Below are 10,266 nucleotides of genomic sequence, written 5' to 3'. Positions count from 1 at the left end.
AAATTGGCTTATGAACTCTTCATGTTAGATTATAATTTCTATTTAATGCAATTTGAGGTATTTTAGAATTATGATTGCTTTCCTTTATTTATATAAATAATTTAGATTTTTCCCTTTTGGCTTTGGTTGATTAATTGGTAACTCTTGAGTTGTCAAACTCATCGTGATTGATAATTGTTATCTTTGCTGATTGATTTAAATTCCTATAACTCTAGTCTTTCCTTAGGAGTTGACTAGGACTTTAGGTGTTAAATTGATTTATCCACTTGACTTACCTTCATAGTTAGAGGTTGACTAAGTGGGAGCAAAATATAATTCTCATCACCATTAATAAGGATAACTAGGATAGGACTTCTAATTTTCATACATTGCCAAGAGCTTTATTAGTTATTATTTTAACGACTTGTTATTTTACATTACTTGTTCCTTATTTTAAAAAAAAAAAAACCCAATTTACAAGACTCACAACCAATAATAAGAACACCTCCCTGCAATTCCTTGAGAAGACGACCCGAGGTTAAATACTTCGGTTATTAATTTCAAAGGGGTTTGTTACTTGTGACAACCAAAACGTTTGTACGAAAGGATTTTCTATTGGTTTAGAAGCTATACTTGCAACGCGATTATATTTGTGAATTTCTTTACAGATAGAAAAACCGATCGTCATGTATCTTGAGGGAAAAACCGAAGTTAGACCCCATGGCAATCACAAAATATAATGTGACTTGGGACAACAGGCTAGCGAATCTGATTTGGGCAAACGGATCTAGCAGAGTCGATTACCAATACTTTGGTGATGTATTGGCATTTGATTCAACATACAAGAAAAACAAATACAAGAGACCGGTCGTGATTTTTTCTGGATCAAACAATCACAAGCAGACCACCATCTTTGGGTTTGGGTTGTTGCTTGATGAAAGTGTTTCTTCCTATCGGTGGATGTTAGAGAATTTGATGGAGATCATGTGTGGTAAAAAGTCGGCTGTAGTTGTGACTGACGGCGACAAGGCTATGATAAAAGTAGTTTCCGAAGTGCTTCCCTCTGCGACCGATCGTTTGTGTGCATGGCATGTGGAAAAAAACGTCACGTCTAATGTAAAGGATGCAGAATTATGTGGGTTGTTTAGAAGATGGCTGTATGCAGAAATGGCGACAGAGGACTTCGAATCCGAATGGGAGCAGGCTACCGATATGTATGGCCTACGCGAGAAGAAATGGTCATGCCAGATGTATGATAAGAAGGAGATGTGGGCAAGTGCTTATTTGCGTGACAAGTTCTGCGCAGGATATCGGACAACATCCAGGTGCGAAGGCATTAACGCACACGTGAACAAGTTTTTGAAGTCCACCCACACAATTTACGAGCTGGTTCAGAGCTTGGAGATGGTTGCCCGCGAGTATCAGAATAGGGAGTTGCTGCTCTAGTTTCAGTCCATCAACTCGGTTCCGGTTATGACAACATGCCTGAGAAGTATTGAAAGGCATGCCGCTATGGTATACACAAGAGAAGTGTTTGGGGATGTCAAGAAGGAGATCGAAGGGGTAGGTGCCTTGAACCAGATTAACAAAAGAAGGATATTGAATACAATGGTATACACCCTTGAGGAATATGAGGAACCTAATTTGCACATAACGGCATCCTTCGGTCGGTCGACTAGCAAAGTAAGTTGTCAATGTAACTTCTGGAAGAAGCATGGATATCCATACAAGCACATGTTCTTTGTGATGAAGGAAGAGCACTTGAAGGAGATACCCGATAAGCTCGTTCTGAGGAGGTGGAGAACTGATGCAAAATCCCTTGAGCAGTACACGAAAAGTTGGGGCAACGTTAGCGAACACGGTGTTATCCTCCGCCATGGGGCACTCCATTCCGCATTGCAGTGGATGTTTTTCCTGGGGGCACAAAGGTTGGCGTTGTTCCAAAAGGCTATGCATGGAATTCAGTCCTTATGTAAAGACCTTGAGTTAGATTACAAGGCATTTCACGGTGGCGTTAGCCCGAGCACCGAACATGCCGGTGAAGCAAATGCTGTGGTCAGGGACCTACTTGTTGCTCAGTCAAAAGGAGCTTCAAAACTTGGAAATAAAAAAGGTCATGGTAAAAGGCGACGTTGTACCTGCTGCAAAGGTATGAGACATACAAAGAGAACCTGCCCAGCCAAGGGTGATAACAATGAACAACACGATTTGAGAGACGATGCATTCGAGGGGGATGATTTAGACATGCCTGACCGAGTAAGATATTTCCTTCGAAGTGTTTTTGGAAACTTGTTATCCGTATGCAGGATCCAACTTTTAACCAGTACTCTGATTACAGGACGATGAACACGTTGGTGATAACCTGTTTTTGGACCCCAACGGCACAGCAAATAACGTCTATCACAACACGGTGATTGTTTTCTGTATTGCAGATTTGAATATAGTACTAAGAAGTAGTTACTAGTATGTAAGACAAATTAACAAATTGGGACGCAGGAAGAGTGGATCGTTTGGTAGTTGAGTTATAAGCTGACGTAATGAGTAGATAACCATAAAATCAGTTATCGTGATAAACCGCAAATAGAGTAACATGATTGGTGGTTGCAATAATGTTGGACTAATTAGTTGTGTAGTATGAAATCACTTAAGGTTATCTTGCATATAGAGTGTAGTTATATCTGGCTGAAATAATTTTGGTCAAGTGTAGGGAGATGGGTAGTGGGATATCATAGTTAGCATTATGTATGAAATTAATTATTTCTAGTCACATTTTTTGAAAATAGAGAATTACATCTTGTAAATACCCTAAATGTTGTTACCTCTGTTGGTTTGACATAAAATCCACTATATTCTGTTGCAGTAGAAATCATTCATTCATGGAGGCAAGATTGGTACAATTGCAAGGCCAAGACAGGTGCCCACGCAACATATCAGCAGGCAAGCATTACTCGTGAGGCCGTTTCATGGGTAGACAAGTTAGGAGTTCCATAGGGGTATGTGGAACTCTACATGAGATATGTTGACCCCTTTGATATTATTTGTTGTGGTTACGAGTTGGAGTGAACCCTTTGGGTTGTATTCAATTTCTTTCAGTTCGATGTCATTGTGAATTTTTTCGAATGTGATACTAGATTAATTAATTTGTATTTGGGTACATCAAAATCCAATATCAAATTGATAACGCTGCGGTGGACCTTGTGGGATTGTTCCTTGTATTCGTTGGAGCGTCATGGGTTGGCATTCTTTTTTGTTTGACACAATGTGTATTGGACTGTCCGCATAATACATTTACATAAAATTGGGTCCATCTGGAAATCGAGCCCAACAACATTCCACTGTTTATGGACTTGGAGAAGTGATCTCTAAAGGGCTCTGTCAGAAACTTCACCTTTGGAGACCATGCAATGGAGAGGTGACACGGTTTATGCATGAACAATGAAGGTGATTACGCAATGATGAAAATGAAATTTAGAACTGTTCCGAGAGTTACCTGAAACTGTAGGTCGATCTCAGATGAGATCTTCTGTATTGGTCGGAGATGACGTGTCCGGCTGGTGGGTGGGGGCCGGAGCTGTCGTATCCGACTTGTTGGACTGGCTGCACTGCTGATCCTTGGTCACCGGAGGGTGGGAGGTACCTGCAAGAGACTCCGATACTTAAGTTAGCATGGGTATTAAATAGGTTTTATGTAGAATCAGAGTATGAGTTATACCTGGGTGCTCTAGTGTATTTATAGTGGTTGTAGAGTGACTTTTCTAGATAAGATAAGTTAGTTATATTATCTTATCTTTATCTTTGAGTTGTGGTCAACTTATCTTCAAGGGAACCGCCCTTATCTCTATAGGCTTGGACGGCCTTTGGATTTGGGTCGTGTTCCTCTGTTTGGGCCTTCTTGGGCCTTCCTGTCGATTTGGCCGAGCTCTTTTTGAGAAGAGGTCGGATAGTCTGACCTGAAGAGGTCGGCCGCTTTGTCGCCGATCATCCCGAGTCGGATAGCTCGACCCGGGGTATGAACAGTGCCCCTGCTTGAGCTCGGTCTTTCTTGTTGAGGTCGAATCCTTGGCTTCGGTCCTTTTTAGTGAAGCCGAACTCAAGCATTTTGTCAATTTCTTTCTTTGTAGAGTCTTTTTGAATGTGGAACGTTTCTTCTTTTGCTTCTTCTAAAAGCGCGCGCTTTTGCCTTTAATATTTTGACTTTTGGGAATACGCGAAGCTTTAAATACCTTCATTAATTGGTTTTAATTGCCCGTTTCCCTTGGTTTTTATTTTGAATCTTTCGATCAAAAAATGGTTTCTCTCCTTCGTAACTTCTTCCTTCACTCTCTCACTTTCTGTTTTCATCCGCATCGTTCTGCCTTTCCTTGCGTGATAGCGTCATTTGGCAATTCTCTGGGTTGATTCAATTTTCCCGTCTTCAGTTTTTGCAGCTTCTCTTTTGTTCCAGGTTGGTTTTCTCCTTCCCTTTCTTCTACGTCATTTTCTTGTCTGATTTAGAGAAAGTCTGATTTGGAGAAAGTTTGGATTTTTCTATTTTACTGTGCCTGATTGTTGTGTGTTCTGGGATTTCTTCGTCTTTTTGTGTGATTTCTTTGACTTTCTCTGCTGCTTGATGCCTTTAGAGTTTTGCATGTTGCCGTCGCTTCCACTTGTGCTTTTGATGATTGTATTTGAAATGATGATTTTTGTTTCTAAAAAAAGGTTGTGTCTTTGACGATTTTCCTGCTTTCGGCTTTTTTGCTATGCCCTTTTGTTTGGTGAAACTATAGAAAGATAGTGGCTTTTTGTGTTTTTGCTTCCTTTGCGGTTATTTGAGACTTTCGTAAGCTGTAGGAATTTCCTGAAACCTTGCCTTGTTTCTGCCTCCAAAGGATGCCCCAGGACTTTGGTTTTGAGTCTTGGGGTTTTCCTTTCCTATGTGTTTGCCTGTGTCATTTTTGTCGAGTTATTTTGCCCCTCGTCTGAGATGTTTTTTAGTAATTCAATCTTCTTTTCTTATTTGTAGGATTAGTCGGCGTCATGTCTTCTCGCAATAACATTGTAGAGGTGTCCTCCAAAGTTCCTAAGGGGATGTCTGATTGGCTGGACTCCCTTGTCCTAATGTGTGCCTCTGTCGTGGATGCTGAATTTTGTGTAGAACTGAGGAAGCGTCATAGAATTTGTAGTGGCAGTGCCCGGGAGAGGGATTATGAACTCGTAGCTCATGACTCCGATGAGAGGGCTTGCTTTTCTACTTTCGTCGAGGGGGAGCGTCCCTTCTTTTACGTTTATGAATACTTCTTCAGCCAGTTAGACGTTACTTTTCCTTTTACTGCTTTTGAAACCGACCTGTTGTGGTCATGTAACATTGCTCCATCCCAGCTTCATCCGAATTCCTGGGGTTTTATCAAAATATTTCAACTGCTTTGCCAAGAGTTAGGCATAGCACCTTCTGAAACTCTTTTCCTTTATCTTTTTGTCTCGGCCAAGCCTGGAGGTTCCTCCAAAAAGAAAGCTTCCTGGGTTTCTTTCAGGTCGGCCCAGGGGCATAAAGTTTTCCCATGTATGATGAGTCTTTTAAAGATTTTAAGAACTATTTCTTCCGCGTCCGTGCTGTTGAGGGGGTCCGCCCTTTTTTTCTTGATGAAAATGATGAGCCTGCTTTTCCTCTAGAGTGGCAAAAGAATGTGAGAGTGCCACGTTATACATGGAAGATGCTTAATGAGGTTGAGCGGGCTTTTGTGGGGAAAACCACCCCATCTGGATACAAAAAGATTCTTGAGTGATCCGTCTTTGGTTCGAACTGCTTTGGGTACCGTCTGATTTGTTTTTAAACTTGCTTTCTGAGCTTTTCTTTTCCTATGTTGTAACTTGTTGTTATGGTTGATTCTGTTCTTTCAGAGATGTCAAAAAATAATGATTCCATCAAGGCCTATAAGAAGGCAAAGAAGGCTGCTGTTGCTCAAAACATCTCGGCCAAGGCGGCCGGGGAGGGATCTTCCCAAGTGCAAGTGAAGCCACCCGTGCCGAGTTCTCCTGGGCCGAGGAAAGTGATCCCGACTCCTCGGGTTCATCTGGCCGAGCCTCCACAGTCTTCAGCTACTACTTCTGGTGCTCCTCCCAATAAGAAACAAAAAACAACTGAGGTCTTCAACCTTGACACCCCTGATTTTAATGCAATCGAATTTGTAGATCAGCAGATCGGTCCCTATGTTACCCTCCCCATGGATGATGTGTCAATCCTTTGCCATCTGGATTTTATGACCCGAAACAGTGTTAAAATGGCGTACATGGGGGCTGCCTTGTACCGAACTGCTCAGAATCTTCCTCTCCATGCTACTAAGGAATTTATGGAGGAGGCTAAACAGGAGTTCGACCGGATGAAGGGCCTTAAGGAGGAGCTTGAGGTAAAGGTAGCCAAGTTGGAGAAGGATCTGGAGAATGAGAAGGTGAGTTCCCTCTCTTTGGCGGCTTCGGTGAGGCTGGCCGAGGATACGGCTATGAGACATAAGGACAGTTATGTGACATCTTATCGGGAGGTGGTGCGCCTGAGGGAGGAGTTGGAGAATGCCCGAGCTGATTACTCTGAGCTCCAAGGTCATCTCGTTGGCAGTGTGACTGCTGCTTACGAGAACCTGAAGGAGCAGGTTCGGATTATTGCTTCCGAGGCTGACCTCACTCTCTTCAGCCTGGAGAATGTCGTCAGGGATGGTAAGGTTGTCCCCGATGATGAGGATGATGATAATGCTGAACCTCTCCCTGTTCCTTCTGCCAAGGTGTCAGCTCCTACTGTTCCTCCTGCTGAGGTCGGCCCTCCTATTTCTGATCCTGACTTCCAAATCTTAAACCGAGACGATGGTACTGTGGATGCTGTTCCTCTCCAGGCTCGCCCTCCTTCTCCTGATGCTATTAAAAAGTCTTCTGATCTGTAGTTTTTGGATATCTGTGTGGTTGGCCTGGCTTGTGGGCTTTTAACTTTTTATTTTGTGGTTGGTATCCTTTGATGACACTCTTTTTTGTTACTTTTAGCAACCCATTAAAACAAACGCAATCGAGTAGCTTCTAAGCTTTTTTGGGTCTGACCCTGAAGCTTGGTATTTTATGTCATGCTTGCTTGCACTTCTTTATGCGCTTTGAAAATGTTGGGGCCTTGTTGCTCAGAATCTCTGAGCTATTTTTAAGTGTTAATCCATGACCGGCTTCTCTTATGTTGTCCTTTTCCAAGTTTATTTGTAGTTGACCGATGCTATCATGTCGATCTTTTGCATAATTTGTTTGAGAGGTCTTTTCGGCCTTCTCTCGTCTTGTCTATGGTGTCTCCTTTTTGGTTGAGGTAGGACGACTTTTGTTCGACAACTCTTAGTGTTCCTGGCGAAACCTTTTTAGTTAGTCAATTTCGTTAGCCTTGTCGGGTGGCTTATTGGGTAAAGCTATGTCCCTTTTAGCGCTTGTTTCTTTTTGGTCCGACTTTCTTGCCGGTCCTTCTTTAGATTTCTTTGGTTCGATTTCTCTTGTCAGTCCAAGTAGTAGTTTTGTTGGTCCGACTTCTCTTGTCGGTCCAAGCTGCAGTTTTCGTTGGTCCGACTTTTCTCGTCGGTCCAAGCTGTAGTTTTCGTTGGTCCGACTTCTCCTGTCGGTCCAAGCTGTAGCTTTCGTTGGTCTGAATTCTCTTGTCGGTCCAAGCTGTAGTTTTCGTTGGTCCGACTTCTCCTGTCGGTCCAAGCTATAGCTTTCATTTTTAAGTTATTCCTAGTAATCCTCTTTTTTGGACCTTTGTCAGGTCTCTTTCAGGGACTACTTTTGTAACTTTCTTTTGTAAGAGATCAACTTCGTTAGGTCGATCTCTTCTAAGTTATTTTGTAATCCTCTTTTTTGGACCTTTGTCAGGTCTCTTTCAGGGATTACTTTTATAACTTGTTTGTAGGAGGTCGACTTCTTTGCGTCATCCTCTTTCTAAGTTATTTTTGTAGTCCTCTTTTTTGGACCTTTGTCAAGTCTCTTTCAGGAACTACTTTTATAACTTTTTCATTTTGAGCTGACTTTGTCATGTCAGGCCCTTCTAAGTTAAAGTAATCCTCTTTAATAGGGTTGGCCAGACCTCTTTCCAGGGTTTACTTATAACTTGGGTTGACTTGGTCCGACTTCTTAACGTCGGCCAGTCTTTAAGTTATTATTTTAGCAATCCGTAAGACCTCGTCAGGTTCTTTTTTAGATCACTTTCAATAACTTCTTATATTATTCTATGTTCATCTTTGCCGATTTGTAGAAAGTGGTTGTCATCTCTAGATCGTCTTTTGGGTGAATCGCGTTTTCACCTTTATCGGACGCTTTATCTTTATCATGATCGTGCAGTGAAATTATTTTTCACTTTCCGCCAATCTGTTGCTTTATAATCGGACGATGAATGCTTCAGATTAATGCGTCTTGAGATCTTGTAGAATATCTAGAAAATATACTTTATTCAAAGGAAAGTGCAAATATATACATGTGGAAATTTTTCATCCATTTATGTCGGATAGTGTCTGAGTCTCAACTTGGTGCCTCGTTAAAAAAAAACCTTTTCAGGAAAAAGAGTGCATCCGATAATGAGATCTTTTACCTTTTTTAACTATAGTACCTTCTTAGGTTGCAGGCGTGCCATGATCTGGGAAGCTCTCGTCCATCGAGTTCAGACAGTTTGTAGTAGCCCTTCCCAAGTACTTCTACGACTCGGTAGGGTCCTTTCCAGTTTGCTGCCAGCTTTCCTTCCCCTGGTCGAGTTGTTCCGATATCATTTCGGATTAGGATGAGGTCATTCTCCGTGAAACTTCTCGGCACTACCCTTTGATTATATCTGGAAGCCATTCGACGCTTTAGTGCTTCTTCCCTGATCCGAGCTCTTTCTTGGATTTCAGGTAGTAGGTCAAGCTCTTCCCTCTGAAGTTGGGAGTTTGCTCCCTCATTGTAATGAACCACTCTAGGCGATCCTTTCTCGATCTCTACTGGGATCATTGCTTCTATTCCATATGCTAACCGGAAGGGGGATTCCTTCATGGTGGAATGTGGCATCGTTCGATATGCCCATAGGACCTGTGGAAGCTCCTCTGCCCAAGCTCCCTTTGCATCTTGTAATCTCCGTTTTAACCCGGCCAATATGACTTTGTTGGCAGCTTCGGCCTATCCATTGGCTTGTGGGTGTTCAACGGAGGTGTACTGGTGCTTTATATTCAAGTCGGCTACTAATTTTCTGAAGCCTGCATCTGTGAATTGAGTGCCATTGTCTGTGGTTATTGAATATGGAACCCCGAACCTTGTGACAATGTTCCTGTATAGGAATTTCCGGCTTCTTTGAGCGGTGGCGTTGGCTAGGGACTCTGCCTCAATCCATTTTGTAAAATAGTCTACTCCGACTATGAGGAATTTTACATGTCCTGATCCTTGGGGAAAGGGTCCGAGAAGATCAAGTCCCCATTTTGCAAACGGCCAAGGCGAAGTCACGCTGATGAGCTCTTCTGGCGGGGCAATGTAAAAGTTGGCATGTTTCTGACATGGTGGACATGTCTTTACAAATTCTGTAGCTTCTTTCTGTAGAGTTGGCCAATAAAACCCCGCCCGGAGTACTTTTTTGGCGAGAGCCCGTGCTCCGAGATGATTGCCACAAATGCCGCCATGTACTTCTTCTAGCACTTCCCTTGTGTTAGAGGTCGGCACGCATTTTAGTAATGGTATTGAGATCCCTCTTTTGTATAGGATGTTGTTTATGATGGTGTAGTACTGTGCCTCCCTTTTTAACCTCTTTGCCTCCTTTTCTTCTGTGGGGAGTGTTCCTGCTTTGAGGTAGTTGATTATGGGGATCATCCATCCTTGGTCCTGACTTGTTATGGCCAGGACTTTTTCCTCTTTCGAGGTTGACGGGTTCTGTAGCATTTTCTGTATGAGGCTTCTATTATTGCCCCTTGGTTTGGTGCTCGCTAGTTTCGAGAGTGCATCAGCTCGGGCATTTTGTTCGCGGGGTATGTGGCAGATCTTATATTCCTCGAGCTGTCCGAGCTGTTCCTTGGTTTTACCCAAATACTTTTTCATGGTAGGGTCTTTGGCTTGATAGCTCCCTGTTATCTGTGAGGTGACTACTTGTGAATCGTTGTAAATGTTGAGTTTCTAAGCTCCAACCTCTTTAGCCAACTTCAAACCAGCTAATAATGCTTCATATTCCGCCTGGTTATTTGAGGCCGGGAACCCAAACTTGAGGGAGAGCTCAACTTGGGTTCCTTGGTTGCTTTCTATTATCACGCCTGTGCCGCTTTCAGTTTTATTTGAAGAATCATCCACATA

General features: G+C 42.6%; 1 protein-coding gene across 1 annotated transcript; it reads left to right on the top strand.

Moving 5' to 3' along the window:
* LOC107610971 (protein FAR-RED ELONGATED HYPOCOTYL 3-like) lies at positions 700–1,425 on the top strand. The gene has a single exon (XM_016312944.1). The coding sequence runs from the start codon at positions 700–702 to the stop codon at positions 1,423–1,425; it is 726 nt and encodes a 241-aa protein (XP_016168430.1).

This window comes from Arachis ipaensis, chromosome B08, assembly GCF_000816755.2.
Source record: "Arachis ipaensis cultivar K30076 chromosome B08, Araip1.1, whole genome shotgun sequence".
In the NCBI taxonomy this organism is placed as follows: domain Eukaryota; kingdom Viridiplantae; phylum Streptophyta; class Magnoliopsida; order Fabales; family Fabaceae; genus Arachis; species Arachis ipaensis.
The sequence above is the reverse complement of the archived record's forward strand: the minus strand, read 5'-3'. Positions and strand labels throughout refer to the sequence as shown.

Bases quoted from the DNA above. Each gene is read 5' to 3' on its own strand.
- LOC107610971 (XM_016312944.1), top strand. From the start codon at position 700: ATGGCAATCACAAAATATAATGTGACTTGGGACAACAGGCTAGCGAAT.